Consider the following 16,121-nt stretch of genomic DNA (forward strand, 5'->3'; position numbering starts at 1 on the left):
CAGCAAACCTGTGCAAGAATTAGTCGCCGGTTCACGCAATCTGGTATCGTAGACTTACACAAGAAGACCCCGCTTTCACAGGCCTGCGGTGAGGAATTGATGCCAACCCCGTGAAGCATAATTGCTGTGGCAAAAACGAACAACGCCGAGTCGCAATATATGATGATGATTACTGATCCATTTCGTTAGGATGATGCGCATCAAATGCCCCGAGAGCGTGTGTTTCGTTGCACATACATATCGTGGCCAAAGGCAGCGCCATCCACTTCGTGATGGACTGAGTTCGTCGCACTGTCACATCTTGTTAGCATTCTCATTCTTTTGAAGTAGCACCAAAAGTTGAAAACCTACTTATGCAAACCGTAAGTGCACCAAAAGTAATGATCTCCAGCATGACACTGATTATCTGTCCCACTCGCGGCACCAGCGCGTTGGCAAGGACGTGACCTTCCATGGTCTCGGTATCGTGTCGTAGCTTTAGCCTCGCCAGAAAAGGTTGTTGCACGTCCAAGTGACCAGATATGAGGAAAGAGAGAAGTAAAAAAAAAGGTAGAATATTACGGATGATGAAATGAGAAAGAATGGCCACAATCAACCTCACGAACCCGGCTCTGGGTACTACAGCGAGAAGTAGGAAATCCCATGTGCAATTGACCCTTTACCGCAGAATCCGCACCCAAGTGCGTCGGGGCTGGAAAGTGCGCCATCGAACCTTGTACCCATAGTCCTGGCTAGCCAGGCCTCTGATCCTGTTGGGGCCAAGAGACTGTCGTACTTCGTATGCACAACGGTCAGTGCTGGGTTCGGAAGTTTGATGACTGCGACGGAAGCACGTCCGGGGGATCGCCGTTCGCTTCCTAGGGGTAGAACAGAAGGCCTGACGCCAACGCCACTCGTAGGCCAGAAAGTCAGACTGCGGGTGAAGTCTTAGCTTCCTTGACTCATTTACATCCGAGCACAATATAAGTCTGATAGGATGGCTCGCTGTTAGCCTAGTGGGCTCATGAACATAATGAAGGGGAAGAGTGCATTAACGTGAATTGCATCTAATACTTCGCGAGATATCGATGTGATCAAGCAAGACGTGCATGGCAAGGGAGGAATTCTCGAAAACCATTTATCCAGGGCCAGTACTCCACGCCGGGCTAAACAAGACGGCGGGTCCTCGCTAATCTCACGTGGTTGACGTAGCTTCGAGATCTCGAATTCCTTAGCGTCCCAGATGTTCCACAACGGTATCCAAGCCGATTGGACTGGAATGATCGTGCCATCTCAAATCAGTGTCGAAGAATCCCCCGAAGGATGTCAAACGTGGCTAGACTGAAGAGTAGCTTCGCCAAATGCAGAGCAAGAGACTAATGCCGCTCTTCCGAATACCAACAAGCCTGAAGCGTAGCGTCTGTGCTGCTACCTCGCCGAAGTGACCGCTTAATCAGTAATGGGGGCAGACTCGCGTAGCAATGTTCATGCAAGTCTTTTAAAGTTCAAACAACGTGGCTTGCCGTAGTGTTCGGAAGACGCAATCCTCATAGCTCCTGTTGATACAGCTCTTCGTCGGTGACATCTTTCCGAGCGTTCGCATAACTGTCATCAACGCCCTGGGCAACCCACTCATCCCTGATCAGTCTAGCAACGTTTTTCCCGCTCAATGCACTCGTCTCCATGGTGCTGATAAAGCTCTCGATTCCGCTGGTATACCACAGTCCGTCGTCTAGCTTGATCTCCTCAAATGTCACGCGTGGGTATTCGCGTGGGTATGAGTACCACAGTTTGTGGTGTATCCAGCTCACCGTGCCATTTGCGTCACCGTGTTCGGCTTCCTCGTCCGAGACGTGTCGGCCAAGGACGCGCGAGAGGAAGGTGGCGTTCACACGGGCGGGTGAGAAGATCTTGTATATGTATTCCAATCGAAGCGGGGAAGATCCTGGGTTGATACCAGCATCGGATATAGATATGCTGAAGAAGTTGGGCGACCCGACACCATCCACCGGGACCTCAGACGGGGGTAGCGTGGTAAGAACGTATTGCGGTACAGGTGTCTCAGGCCCAAGGTTGAAAGCTTCTTGGTCCAATCGGAAGGGCGACGCGAATAGGGTAGTGTACAGTTTCGCATAGGGTATCTCATCGGGAATGTGCTGTGGCGCAGGTTGGATAACAAGATCCGAATACTGAAGCGGGGATGCGAGGATGACATCGTCGAAGACCGATTTGAGGCCGGTACTTGTGGTGACTTCATAGCTGCCATCGTGCTGCTTCGAGATGTGGGCGACAGAAGTATTGAGGTGGACATTGGCGCGAGAGGTTTTCAGCATACGGGCAAAGATCTGCCAGTTGCCTCCTTCAATTTGCATTGCTCCATTTGTTGCCATGCAAACCATTGTCTCCAATCCGTGAATATAAGGCAAGTTCGAGGCGTAGTTGACCCGAGTGCTGGCCTGGATAATCTCTCTGGAGAACGCTTCCCCGATTCCATTCGTCCTGAGGTACTGTTCCCCTGTCACTCCAGTGGCTTCCAATAAGCCCACATGCTCGACGGCGTCACTCAGGCTCTTCCACGGAAACACCGGTTCATCATACATCTCGAAGAATTTGCCCACGGCACTCTTCATCAGCCTGTTGGTCCAAAGCGGCGCAGCGCCATATCTCCACAGCAGCTTCGCCTTGTCCCACCAAGTATCACCTGCTTTCGTCACTACAACGAATTCTTGTCCATTCCAAATGCCCAGATCAGGCATTTCCATTTGCGCTGCGAGATCTCGTGCTCCAGCAGTAGATAAGTTGAATTCCTCCTTGGCTTTCACCATTATTCGATTGCTCTGCACAAAGATGCTGCCGCCCAGCTCTACGGATATCGCCGGATCGTTCCATGGGTTCACAGTCGTTGTGCGGCCGCCGACGTAGTCGTTGCGTTCGAAGACGGTGATGTTTGTGGGGATGCCTGCTTCGGCGGCATATTGCGCGAGATGGTACGCAGCGGATGAGCCACCTGCACCTGCACCTTCTTGGAGTCAGCATTTGTGATGGATCTTCTGGGGATATGGACTCACCTATGATTGCTACCTGCTTTACGTGGTGAGCCGGATCATTGGGTGTGAGAGCAAGTGCAGAAGGTAGCACCGAGGCAAGGCGCAACCATCGCGTCATCATGTTTACTCCTTCAAAAAGGCCGTGCCGCTTATATGTATTTCTGAATCAAGTGTGAGGGATGAAGAAGCGTCGTCAGGTTCAAGTAATGTCGCATGTCATGGTGGTGCGAAGGACGGAGGTTGGTATGGAAGGGCGCGGCAACGGTGATGATGGTGACGCGGCATGGATCAGCCAGCGGCAGCTACGAATAAGCATCTGAATGGAACATCGTACTTGTGCAACAGGACAATTTGGGTAAGGGAACATTCACAAGTGATTATCCGTCGCGAATTCGTGTATTCAGTCTTATTCAGTAAATGCGACAGATGAGGACCGGACGACGCGCAGGGGTTCGCGTTGACACGTGCTTGAGCTCGATACCTAGGCACACTCCCGAGGTCGATCTTCAAGGCCGCGCTGTGCCCGATAGTCATGTTGCGGCCAATTCACCCAGCAAAACGGTAAGAGGTAATCGAGAGTAGATTTCTTAACGCTATGGGTGAACAAAACGCCCGAAAAATGATGCTAACCGTATAGTAAACCGAAAGGATTCCTTGTTACACCGTACTCCAAACGTGCCGCTAATCCAACGTGTACTTGCCCATGGCTCGTATCATAAGTATCGTGAGATGGTCATTATCCATGTTTGGGCTTACCCACCTTATTACACTTCTCCAGAATTACGATTACTTCCCCTCGACAGTTCATACAGCAAACTTGACCGTCCGCTTCGTGGTCTCGATCTTGTTGACAGGCATGACTTCCCGTTCAACTGTCACTTCCCGCGAAGGCGTGTCTCGCACACCCCTTCGCCGTCTCTCACTACGTTTCGCTCTCGCCTCGCGAGTCTCACGTAGTTTCCACTCGGTCAACTGTTGTCGCCGCTTCTGCGACCTCGCATATGCTAATGCTGGTGTAGGCTTGAAGCCAATCCCGTTGAGTCCAGTACCGTCATCATCTGGGTCAGTCGAAGGATCAACCAAGTGTCCCGTGATCTCGCTATCTCGCCACGTGAGAGCCGACATTGAGGGCGACGGCGATCTAGCCCGAGGGCGGGGTTGCGAAGAAGAGGGGTTTTGCGCGCGCGACCTCTGCTTTGCAGCTGCATGCGACTGCAGGGTCGTGGGTATAGGCGATGAGACGAAGCTGGTGTGTTGGGCAAAAGAAGCGATATCTGGCAACAAGCGGGGTTGCGACGCCTGAGGGGTCTCTGGTATCACCCGAGAGAGGTCCAGCTCAGTCGTCACAGCGACAGTATCCAAGTCTTCCCCGTCTGTATAGCGGCTGAATTTCTCGCGTATGGTATATGTATCTGATGCAGTTCCACTGTCTACCCTCATGGCATCGAGCTTCGGCTTCTTGCTTATCACATCGTCGGTTGGCGTGAGCGGGGACATGGGTATTGCCGCGAGTGCAGCGAGGTTCATACCTCGCAGCTGATCTGCGACTACATTTCGTGGGCTATCGGGACCTGATGAGGGCGCGGGGCTGCTTCGTGGCGGTGCTGATGCGGGACGCAGGGCGAGGGCCGTGTTGAGCAGAGGGACAGGCGGGTGTTGATCGCGCTTTCGCTTCGGGGATGGGTGCGCCAGTTGCGTAGGCATGTCGCCGATGATCAGGGTGCCAGAATTACATCGGGGACTGCAGGTAAAGGATGTTGGTGGAGTCTACAACGGTATTGTTGTTGTGTGGAAGAGCAACAGCAAGCAAATCGCACATGATCGCCGGTTACGCGAATGTGGGGCAGATGCACTGGCCCGCTGTAGGGCTGAAAGACAGCCTGGCCCGCACCACTGCACGCAGATGTGCGTTGCGGTCCGACTCATGCTGTCATTGCCATGGTCGTATGCAGGTGCACCTCTATCGCGGTATTTGGTTTGTTCGTTTCGTGGTCGTCATCTTCCATGTTGATTTACACTCCCAAATAGGCCTAGCCAGTTTACGCTTCCCTTGCCTGCTGCTGCCTGATCCAGTTGCTTGCGCTGTCCGTTGTCAGCATCCCTCTTACTCGGTCCAAGTTCTGGTGTATATCTAGCCCTTGCCTTCACGGTGCTAATGTGAGAGCCTCTAATCATTCAAAGCGTCAACTATCCGGTTCTCAGCATTCCACGCCAAAGGAGTAGTGGCGCAAACGACATTCACCTGGAAGTACGTTGGGATAGCGGCAGCTTTCTGCTTAGACAACACTGGTGGTAGTGCTTGCCCTCATCTTTCACCTTCCAAAAGTCATGGAACAAAGCTCCATCCTCGGCTTCCTCAAGAAGCCGGGGTCATCACGACCGGGTCCCTCTCGAACAGAAAACACTCGTCCCGGTGAACCTTACCAGCGTCACAACACCAATCGTCCAAAGCACAACATATCTAACCACAACCGCGCACCTAACCGCCGACGCAATATGGCTCTCAAACAAGTTGCCGACGAGACCAAGTCGGTTCTCCCAGGTATCCTATCGAAAGTCCCGTCCAAGTTCAATGCCGAGTGGGCCACTCTCGAGACTATAAATCATCAAGATGGGTCTACTCTGCCCAAAGAACGGTGCCCGGGCATCAAGAAACCATGCATCATCGAAGTACTCAACATGGACTCGTTTGATGCAGCAATACAGCTTGAGCCCAACCATACCGTCCGTCAGCATTGTAGCATGAAGAAAACGGACGTGGATGTGGAGGACGACAAGCCTGCGATCGCTCCCAAGTCCGACATCGATGCACCAATGCAGGACGCCACCACAGAGGACGCCCCTGAAAATCTTCAAGACCCCGAATTCGAGAAGCAAGCCGGAGAAGTCACTCAGCCCATGCGAGCCCGTCCAGTTGCCGTCCTCAACCTCGCCTCAGAGCGATCACCCGGCGGCGGCTGGCAGAAAGGGGCTCTCGCTCAAGAAGAATGTCTCTGTTACCGTTCGTCGCTCTACCTCACGCTAGACGGAGAGCAATACTACCCAATCCCCGCTCTCGCCGCTATATACTCACCCAACGTGGTCATCATCCGTAACGCCATGTCCGACGGCCATGAACTGCTCGAATCCACGCATCCCATGGACCTCCCTGCGCTTTCCGTCATCAGCGTTGCAGCCCTCCGTCAACCACCTCTGTCAGACGATGGCAGTACATTCAAGCACATCGGCGCGAGGGCTCATACCAAGAACAACGTCCGCCTCATATTGCGCGTTGCTGCTCGACATGGACACACGAAGCTTGTGCTGGGCGCGTTAGGTTGTGGCGTGTATTCCAACCCACCAGCGGAGGTTGCCAATTGCTTTCTTGAGGTCCTATGGGAACCGGAGTTTCAGGGAGGATGGTTCGAGAAGATTGTGTTTGCCGTTCTGGACAATGTACGGGGACCGGATGGTGGCAAGGATGGAACCGGTAACTTCGGTGTTTTCTATCGGATTCTGCATGGACAGGTTGTGTAATGAGTGATGGAGGACAGCTTTGGATCATCAGCAACTTGTGTGTGGTTTCGTTACAGGCGTATGAGTCGGAAGCAATACGCAAAGGGTATCGCTAAACCTGATGTGGATAGTTGACGGGAACGTATTCATAGAGGGCGTTACGTGGCAACAACACGGATAACGGCAGAGCATTCACAGCGATTACAGTATCAACATAGCATTAATCAAGTAGCAAGCATTGGCCCCATAGGGCAGATCTCTTTGAATTCTGATGACACCGGGAGAAATAGGTTGGTATCATGATGCAGGTATATGTACAAGAACGCAAAGATGCAAAGCACTCCATTACCCTTCGACTGTTCAAGCTCCCACGTCTATGACTTGAAGGTTTTGCTACGTCCTGCGACTTCTTTCTGCGCCCTCGGCAGTCCCTTGGGTGCATCCGTCATACCTGAGAAGGGCGCAAAGCTCGAGTTCTTCTTTTTCTTGTCCTTTTTCTTCTTCTTCCCATCTCCGTCTTCGACATGCAGTACTGATTTCGCGTTCGCGTAGTCAAAGGCAGGCTCGTCGTTGTGGTTGAGACCTGCGGCATGGGCAGCAGCATCGTCCTTCTTCTTTTGTTTGCGTGCCGCTTTCCTAGCGGCTTTCTCACGTACGCGGATGGCATCCGGTGTCTCTTCAGGTGCGTCTAGCATGATCTCGTCGTTGGTCATGGGATCAAGGGCCAGGGCAGTGGTCGACTCGTCTTCTACCGCGTCTCCTCGCTTTCGTTTGCGACCACCAAGATGCTTGACAACGAATGTGTCGGTTCGTTGGTCTTCGGCTGGTCTCTCTTCTTTCGGCACAAAGGTGTGCTGTGGCTTCTCTGCTTTTGGTGTAGCTTGGGCCGTTCCATTTGAATCAGCAAATACTTGGGCGGTGAGAGGTGGTAATGGTAGAGCAAGTCCGATGTCGATGGTTGGTATTTCCGGCTGTTGTGGCGCCTGGTTTGCCTTCCAAAGTTCGCCCCAAAATTCTGAAGAGGAAGCTCGGGTAGCTGGAACTGCTACAGTGCTTTGAGGCACAGAGGCCTCAACAGCTGGTGCTGCAGTCACCTCTGCTACCTTGATCGCAGCGTCTGACTCGGCCCTTTCCGCCCTCTGCATGTCGGCAATCGTCTGGAGCACGTTGTGCAGCTCCGGTCCATTGACACCCTCCTCTTTAGCCTTGGCAATGACAGCTACAAGCTCATCTGCATGCGCTCGAATGATATGCGATACGTGTTGGATTGCGTTGAAGAGCGCAACCTTGTCCACAGGTATCATACGAGCTATGGTGAATACGGCGTGGTTGGGCATAATGAAAAGCGGACTTTCATCTTCTTTCCGGCTGAGGTCGTCTCTCCATCTATGAACGGCGCGGAAGACAGAGAACTGTTGGGGGGTAAACTGCACAGGCGTGCGTGAGACGAGCTTGTACCAACCAGCAGTTCCAAGACCCATCTCGGTATCGTATACAGGGTGTTCGTAGCGTTGCAAGGCCGTCTCTTTCGACTTTTGAAGTACATCTTGGACCTTGTTCTTGTCTGGGTTAGAGAAGTCAGACTTCTCGACTAGCTCGTTGCGCATGTTGTCGTATATGTATAGAAGGAAGTGGGTATCAGCGCGTGCGTACTCGAAGAGTTCCTTGCTGAGCGGTCTCACGCGCCAATCTGCGAGCTGGTACTGTTTCTGGGCCGTGAACTGGACATGCCTTTCGAGTAGATATGCCAGACTGGCACCAGGGTAACCAAGGGCCCGAGCAGCATGGTAAGTGTCAAAAAGACCAACGACATATAATCCCAGGTCTCGTTGAAGCCAGACAATGTCCATGTATGCACCGTGTAGAACCTTCAGGATGCTGGGATCGGCGAACACCTCGTTCAGGCATTCGAGCTTCCGCCGCCAGGGCTTCAAAGTGTCGACTATCCAGTCCTTATCGCGTGTGCTTATCTGCATTAGTGAGACCATGCCGATGTATGAGCGGTTGTCGTGGTGTTCCAGATCGATGGCGATTTCCTTTGCAGTCTTTAGCTCAGAGAGCATCGTAGCCAATGCTTCAGGAGTGTCGACCAAGGTTGCGGTGGTAGTTTCGAAGGGAGGGTATTGCTGCGGCTCGGAGTGCTCGTATACGGTCGAAGGATACTCGTAGGTTTCAATCTCGGTCTGGTATGGGTGGGGGTATTGTTCCCGTCCGCGCCTGTCCTTGAATGTCTGCAAGCATTCTTCTAGCGGGATCTTCGCATGCGGCTTGGATGTGACTAACGGGCGGAAGCCGCCAGTTTCGCTGTTGCTAGGCGCATGCTCGAACTTGAGCTGCGGCTTCGCGATGATCTTCTTGTCGGCAATGTTGGGGCGTGGTTTCACGGGTGCCTGCGGACGCGTTAGATGATGCGCCTCACTTTCCGTGTGGGCGCTCCTTACCTGCTCCGTCGCGGGACTCAAGCGCTTCACGACGCCCGTGTACTCATCGAGACTGGTGTCGGCCTTCTCAAGCAAGCTGTCGATGACATCAACAACCCCCCTCCAATTGGCGTCTATGGCTTCGACGTCGGGCAGCTTGGGACCTACAGCGTCCGAGCTCGCAGCAGCATTCTCGAGAAGCCGCTGCGCGAGATGAAGGAGGCGCGCATTCTGGGCGTCGAGCTGCGTGCCAGCGTCCGGGTTCAGCGATCGTTGGAAGGGAATGTCCGCGCCGCCTATGAGAGAGGCAGACTTGGTGGTCGACTTCAGGGCGGCCGCGATTTCTGTCTGGAGCGTCTTGAAGGAATCCATGGCGAGTTTAGTGTGCGCTCATCCTCCAAGGTGGTGTTCGATGACGCGGTCTACGGTGGCGTCTCGCTTGGATGTCGTAGGTAGGGTTGGTGTGGAGAGGAAGCGCGTGTCGCAAGTGTTTAGAGAAAGAAACCTTCAATGATCTTCGCTAGCGCGCTTTCCCTATCGATAGCCGCGCGACCTTCACCAGACCCTCGGCCTCCAGTCATGCGGATCAGCGCCATTGCTCAACCACGACCTGTATTTTCACCAACATGTCCGCCTCCTTAGCACCGGAATGCAACGAAGTCAAAGAGTGAGCGTGCGCGTTGTTGGTGTTGTTGCTGCAACCCGCTGACACAGGCCAGACGCTACGATAACTGCTTCCTCAAGTGGTACAGCGAAAGTACGCAGAGCATCAAGTAGGCACCAAGTACAAGTACCTACACATTCTGACAACGTGCAGAGTTCTTGCGAGGCACTGCTACAACCGACGAATGTAAACCGATATTCGAGCAGTATGAGAAGTGTCTTTCAGTCAGTCACGCAGCCAACTCGATGCTTGGCCTTGCACCTAGCTGACTTGTTGAATAGCGAGCTCTGAACGAGCGAGGCATCGACAAAATGTTGAAGGAAGTGCGAGACGACAACAGGGAAAATGATGCTGAGCACATGAAGCCAGTGCGGACGTTCTTCCCAGTGGCATAGAAGTGAAGCTAACAACATCCAGAACCGATGATCCCTCAAACATGCTCTATCGTACTTCGTAGAACTATAGACATATTCAGGCGCATCCACCTCATCAAGTGAGTTTGTAGTCTTTGATCCCAATGCAGTGGGTATTCTACACAAAATCGAGGAAGAAAAGCTCATGGGCATGCAGAATTTCGCATTAGCGTCTCCATACCATACCTTGCCGGAACAGCCAATTGTCTTCATCCATATGTACTTTTATCATGTATAAATATTCCCGAATGTTCTCGAGGTTTACCGCATCAACAATGCACCAACATTGCTGGTCGGGCCGCTTCGTACATGTGCGCTAGGCCCCCGAATGACGACATAGTGCGAGATCCATGTATCTCGGGAATGCATCTCATCCGCTCTCCCAGCTCCACTGAGTCCACCCCGTGGTCCCACAACTTTATAAAGCCCTCTCCTTCGCTGGCTCAATTCGATGGTCAACTACCTCTCTGTCCCTGAATCAAGCATGGCTACCAAAGTTGGTCTCGGCGTCCCAATGCCGCTCCTCGCTCCTGCGACTGCTACATGGGCTTTCCCATTCGCGGCTTACTACCTTTTCCTCCAAAATCGCATTGTCTACCACCGTATCACCTCGAAAACGTAGGATAAGCTGCTCATCCGTAACAAACCTTCACTAACGTTGACGACAGCTTCATGGGTGACAAATCGGACGAGTCGAAAGGCACCACTGATCCACTCTACGTTGCCTCACGCGCGCAGCTAAACTTCACTGAGAACGTGCCCCTCGTCCTTGGTATCGCACTTCTCGCTGAGCTCAACGGAGCCAACAGGTAATCTCACCAGACCAGGACCACAGAACCCACCTAATTCGTTCATCAGGTCCTACATAAACTACGCACTTGGAGCTCTGTTCGCATTCCGTGTCAGTCACGCTGAGCTTGGCTTGATGATCAACGAAGCCAAGGGGCCCGGAAGAATTGTTGGTTTCTACGGCACCCAGGCTGTACTGGCAGGTATTGCTGGATACGCGACGTATCTGATCACGGATTACTGGATGATTTGAGCAAAAAGACGTGCATGTAGCGGAATAGTCGTCCTTCAGGGTTGGCAAAAACAGGCGATGGAAATAGACACTACAAATGAAGATTTGTTTCTAGTGAAAACCATTGACCATGCATGTGCGTACATAGGTCGACATAGAGACTCGAGGAAACATGTGAAATGAGGCGCATTACGTAGCAGCTGCGGTGGCGCCAAGGCATGCGAAGTAGGCGGACAGCTGCCGCGATTCCAATCCCCACCAATTCTTAAGAACATAGGTTATAGATACAACCAGCCTCGACGGACGCGTCTCTACCCTCTCAAATCTCGGAATCGCTCTCCTCTCCTAGCCTAGAGCCTCAGCATCCAAGTCCTCCGGCGGCGCAATGGAGGCAGCGTCTGCGCGCATGGCCGCCCGGGATCGTTACGGCGCATTCGGAGAGGCACCCAGTTCACCACTGCAGCGCTACATACGTATGCACAACGTAGCCACGCCCGTGCAAGGCAGAACTGACCTGGCAAAAAATAGTACAAGCTTGCGATCCGCAAAATTTTGAGCCTAATCTGGCCCTGAACCTCGAGATCTCCGACCTGATCAACAGCAAGAAAGGCTCCGCGTAAGATCAGGCCACGCTACCACTACCGGCAGCAGGCTAACTACGTCCCAGGCCCCGGGAAGCAGCTGTTACCATCGTACACTATGTCAACCACCGCAACCAGAACGTGGCACTCCTCGCGCTCAATGTACGCCCACGCTGCCCCGCCTCAGACACCGTATAGCTCACCACAAGATAGCTCCTAGACATCTGCGTCAAGAACTGCGGCTACCCATTCCACCTTCAGATCAGCACAAAGGAATTCCTCAATGAGCTCGTCCGCCGATTCCCCGAACGTCCACCTGTGCACTCGACGCGTGTGCAGAACAAGATCCTCGAGCTGATAGAAGAATGGCGGCAGACGATATGTCAGACATCGCGGTACAAGGACGACCTAGGCTTCATAAGGGATATGCACAGACTGCTGAGTTACAAGGGCTACATCTTTCCCGAAGTGCGCAAGGAAGATGCCGCCGTCTTAAACCCTAGCGATGTACGTACCCGCAATCCTGCCGGTCGAAGCATATGGCTGACAAAGCGCAGAATCTCCGATCAGCAGAAGAAATGGCCGAAGAAGAGCGAGAGGCACAGTCCGCGAAGCTTCAGGAGTTAATTCGTCGTGGTGGACCCGCGGATCTGCAAGAAGCGAACAAGCTCATGAAAGTCATGGCCGGATACGATACCAGGAACAAAACGGATTGGCGCGCAAAGGCTGCCGAAGAAGTCGGAAGAATACAGCAAAAGGCAAAGATACTCGAGGAGATGTTACAGGGCTACAAGCCGGGCGATCAGATCAAAGAGGGCGACGTCTTTGAGGTATGCCAACTGAGGTAGTAGGCAAGCGACATTGGCTGACCAGATGACAGGAACTTGCCAACGCTCTCCAAAACGCGCAGCCGAAGATACAGAAGATGTGCGAAGAGGACTCCGAAGACCACGAAGCTGTAGCGAAGCTCTTCGAAATCAACGATAGCATACACCGGACAATAGAGAGATACAAGCTTTTCAAGAAAGGCGACATCGAGGCGGCGAATAACATTCCTCAAGGTACACTTGGTCGCAGTGGTGCTGGTGTATCACAGGGTCCCAACAACACGTTGAACCTGATTGATTTCGGCGACCCAGAGCCCGCGCCTCAGATAGCAGGATCGTCGCAGACTTCCCAACAGCCAGCTGCGGCAGGCAATGCTCTCGAGGACGATTTGCTGGGCTTGTCTCTAAGCGGAGATACATATGGACAATCAGGCAGCATATCTTTGGGAGGCTCAAACGGCTCAGGTCAGTCATGTTATCACAATGAGTATCCGTCTACTAACGCTCACTAGTTTTGGGCATGTCTGGTATGGCTGTGCCACAATCGCAAAAGGCATCCAACCAAGCTATCACCGATCTCTTCACAGCAGCGCCAAAGCCTACGCAATCCCCAATCACGTCCCCTCCTCAATCTGCATTCTCTCCTCCCCCAGTGCAACCAGCTAGGACACCTGATCCTTTTGCGGCCCTAACTTCTACACCACGGCAAGGATCGCCTTTCCAATACCAACAATCCATCAAACCACCACAACCTGCATCCGGTGCTGTCGACCTGTTAGGAGGCGGGGTGTCTGCACCGACGACTAACCTGGCACAAACCAGTGCTGCGAACGATGACGATGAGTGGGACTTTGCCTCATCTGTACCTGATACGTCCAAGGAGATCTCCGTTACCAACACGAGTATCAATGTCCTCTTCAACGTTTCGAGAGAATCGGACACCACGCTGCTGATTCAATCGCGGGTGTCGAATAATACACCACTTCCAATCTCCGGTTTGACCTTTCTGTTGGCGGCGTCTAAGGTAAGTTTTATAGCTACGAATGCAGGGTTATGAGTTAACAACCGCTAGGGCGCGCAACTACAGCTGGAGCCACAATCTGGTGTCAACCTTGGACCGAACCAAAAGTTTGGCATTACTCAGAACATCCGAGTAACCAACGTGCAAAGAGGGTCAGGGACCAGTGTCAAGATGAGGTGGAAGGCTGCGTATTCTCTTGGTGGACAGCAGAAGAACGAAATGGGGGAGATTTCGAGCCTTGGTGTTTCATAGCTTTCGCGACACAGCTGCCAGATCCACGAACTCGTAAAGCACAAATGAAGTACTTGCCGCGATCTGCACAATGAGTTCCATGCAGCGATACTTTATGGGCTAAGTGACGCGATCCACCTTTGGCGCGTAACTGATCAAACAACGTCATTGCACTAGCGCGCCTTATCGATTACGATGTTCAAATGTTATTCCACTCACTCTTGCCCCGCCACTCTGCAACTCACTCAGCCCCAAACCGCAAAACACCTTTATTTCAAGACCTACCAGCAAGTCACCATGGTCCGCCACAAGAAAGACTTCAAGGGCAACAACAAATTCCGAAACCCAGCGAAAGCACGCGCGCCTCCTCGCCCCCGCCGCGCATCAGATGCAGAAGAAGAGGAGAACGACGGCGCCAACCCGAGACCTGCGAAGCCCGAGTTCAAAGCCGCATGCTGGGACCTCGGACACTGCGATGCGAAACGCTGCTCTGGCAAGAGGCTCATGCGCCTGGGCATGATGCGCGAGCTTCACGTAGGGCAGAAGTTTGCTGGTGTAGTGGTCAGTCCGAAGGCGAAGAAGATACTGAGTCGCGAAGACAAGGATCTGATGGAGCAATACGGCGCTGCGGTCGTAGAAGCCAGCTGGAAGAGGATAGACGAAGTCCCATTTGGCAGGATAGGTGGCAAATGCGAACGCCTACTTCCGTACCTTGTCGCCGCGAATCCAACAAACTACGGTCGTCCTTGGCGATTGAACTGTGTCGAAGCTCTGGCGGCTTGTTACTATATCACTGGACACCCTGAATGGGCCGAGTCGATCCTCTCGACTTTCTCCTATGGTCAAGCGTTCTTGGACATCAATGCCGCACTGCTCAAGCGTTACATGGCGTGTGAAAACGAAGAACAAATCAAGAAGGCTGAGGAAGTCTGGCTAGAGAAAATAGAGCGCGAGTACAACACGAGTCGCACAGAGAAAGAGGATGGCGTGGAAGAGGACGTCTGGGCGGGTGGAAACATGAATCGGCGGGTTATCGACGAATCAGATGAGGATGAGGATGAGGATGAGGATGGAGAGGAAGAAGACGAGGTTGACCCGCGAAACCCGTATAACATCCCAGAATCTTCAGACGATGAAGAAGAGATGGCTGAGCTAAGGCGCCGTGTCTTGGCATCGAAGCCCTTTACCAACCCTGCACCAAAGGATGATGAAGATGAAGGCGAGGGCGACAAGAAGGTACCCGAACGCATACCTCAAATGGAACCTGCACCGGAGAATGCCAAAGCCGAAGTGGAGGACGACAGCGAGCCCGCGGAAGGCGATGCAGATGATGATGAATTCGATAGCTTCATGGCAGCGCAACCTACCACGGACCGGACAGGCATAAGCAGCAAGCAGAGATCAAAGGCCATGGATGGCAAGTACAAGGCCACCTTCTCGAGTGGCAGTGTAAAGGCACCCAGTGGACGCGGCTACCAATAGTTCTCAGCCTCGTAGCTTCTACTATAGTAAGAAATGTGAACAATTCTGTCGGATTGGGAAACTGTTGCAAACGTTTACCTAACCGGTTATCGTTAGGTTGTCGTTCTGGGACTAGTTCGAGCCTAGGCAGCCGAGGGCGATCGTTTCGTGCGACAAACTGCATTCGCGAAACACCACTCCAAACATCGTCGTTTGACGATGCGATGCGCGAGCGATAAACTTTGGACGTAATTACTCATAGTATCCTTCATGCCTCACGAACGGTCGTTTGCGACTAGCCCCCGCGGTTTGAAGCTGCATCGATAACACTGTGGCGGCACTTGCACCGGCTGCTGCAGGCAGCGCAGCGAAAGAGACGAAAATCAACAGTTCTCTCGACGCCATTGACTTTACTCCGACTTGTGAGCATCGCATTGATTCCTCTCGTTGTTGTCACATGAATACAAATGTCCATATTAGTCTCACTACCCGAGCACCGTATCGCCACCAGTCGAGTTGTCTCGCAAGTCACTAGGGCTAAGCTTTCCGGCAAATCCGTCCCAGATGCGCAAACTAAACGTCCTGCCTGACGTTTGAAACCAGATTCGAAAAGAAGCATTGCCGTCAGTCGAGCAATCTCTTGGCCGACACCATACCTGTAAGGACACAGGTCTCGTCGAGTGACACGGGCGTATCAAGAAGCCATAGCAAGTTTTGTGTGGGCCTCCTCAGTCCGAAGGGGTTGAAAATGCCTGAAGGCTATGTAACTCCATACTCCGGAACATCTTGCCATCAATTCTTGGAGCACGACACGAAACCCCATTGACCGGATCGGGATACGCCGGACCAAAAGCCGAAGTCATGGTACGAGACGCGAAGTTCATAATAAGCTGCTGTGCCACAACTGACTGTTCGAGTACCTTTCTGCTGCAGCAAGTCTGGTCAGTTGCTCCGCCATTCT

The 16,121-nt window shown here is 52.8% G+C and overlaps 7 protein-coding genes across 7 annotated transcripts; 4 read left to right on the forward strand and 3 right to left on the reverse strand.

The window, feature by feature from the left end:
• Positions 1–1,526: 1,526 nt before the first annotated feature.
• On the reverse strand, positions 1,527–3,147 carry J4E84_000807 (uncharacterized protein; the record flags this gene model as incomplete). Its single annotated transcript, XM_049383442.1, has 2 exons — positions 1,527–2,998; positions 3,048–3,147. The coding sequence occupies 2 exons, from the start codon at positions 3,145–3,147 to the stop codon at positions 1,527–1,529; spliced, it is 1,572 nt and encodes a 523-aa protein (XP_049248960.1).
• A 683-nt stretch (positions 3,148–3,830) lies between these two features.
• J4E84_000808 (uncharacterized protein) lies at positions 3,831–4,730 on the reverse strand (the record flags this gene model as incomplete). Its single annotated transcript, XM_049383443.1, has 1 exon — positions 3,831–4,730. The coding sequence occupies one exon, from the start codon at positions 4,728–4,730 to the stop codon at positions 3,831–3,833; it is 900 nt and encodes a 299-aa protein (XP_049248961.1).
• Positions 4,731–5,522: 792 nt separating this feature from the next.
• J4E84_000809 (uncharacterized protein) lies at positions 5,523–6,542 on the forward strand (the record flags this gene model as incomplete). The annotated part of the gene is made up of 1 exon (XM_049383444.1): positions 5,523–6,542. The coding sequence occupies one exon, from the start codon at positions 5,523–5,525 to the stop codon at positions 6,540–6,542; it is 1,020 nt and encodes a 339-aa protein (XP_049248962.1).
• A 353-nt stretch (positions 6,543–6,895) lies between these two features.
• On the reverse strand, positions 6,896–9,313 carry J4E84_000810 (uncharacterized protein; the record flags this gene model as incomplete). Its single annotated transcript, XM_049383445.1, has 2 exons — positions 6,896–8,911; positions 8,963–9,313. 2 exons carry the CDS (start codon positions 9,311–9,313, stop codon positions 6,896–6,898), a joined length of 2,367 nt encoding a protein of 788 aa, XP_049248963.1.
• Positions 9,314–10,690: 1,377 nt separating this feature from the next.
• J4E84_000811 (uncharacterized protein) lies at positions 10,691–11,060 on the forward strand (the record flags this gene model as incomplete). The annotated part of the gene is made up of 2 exons (XM_049383446.1): positions 10,691–10,827; positions 10,877–11,060. 2 exons carry the CDS (start codon positions 10,691–10,693, stop codon positions 11,058–11,060), a joined length of 321 nt encoding a protein of 106 aa, XP_049248964.1.
• A 364-nt stretch (positions 11,061–11,424) lies between these two features.
• Positions 11,425–13,720, forward strand: J4E84_000812 (uncharacterized protein; the record flags this gene model as incomplete). The annotated part of the gene is made up of 8 exons (XM_049383447.1): positions 11,425–11,512; positions 11,568–11,655; positions 11,707–11,782; positions 11,834–12,127; positions 12,178–12,450; positions 12,501–12,912; positions 12,960–13,471; positions 13,520–13,720. The coding sequence occupies 8 exons, from the start codon at positions 11,425–11,427 to the stop codon at positions 13,718–13,720; spliced, it is 1,944 nt and encodes a 647-aa protein (XP_049248965.1).
• Positions 13,721–13,996: 276 nt separating this feature from the next.
• Positions 13,997–15,181, forward strand: J4E84_000813 (uncharacterized protein; the record flags this gene model as incomplete). The annotated part of the gene is made up of 1 exon (XM_049383448.1): positions 13,997–15,181. One exon carries the CDS (start codon positions 13,997–13,999, stop codon positions 15,179–15,181), a length of 1,185 nt encoding a protein of 394 aa, XP_049248966.1.
• Between the last annotated feature and the right edge of the window lie 940 nt (positions 15,182–16,121).

The sequence above is a fragment of the Alternaria hordeiaustralica genome, assembly GCF_023758085.1.
Source record: "Alternaria hordeiaustralica strain BMP 2776 chromosome Unknown scaffold_1, whole genome shotgun sequence".
Classification (NCBI taxonomy): Eukaryota; Fungi; Ascomycota; class Dothideomycetes; order Pleosporales; family Pleosporaceae; genus Alternaria; species Alternaria hordeiaustralica.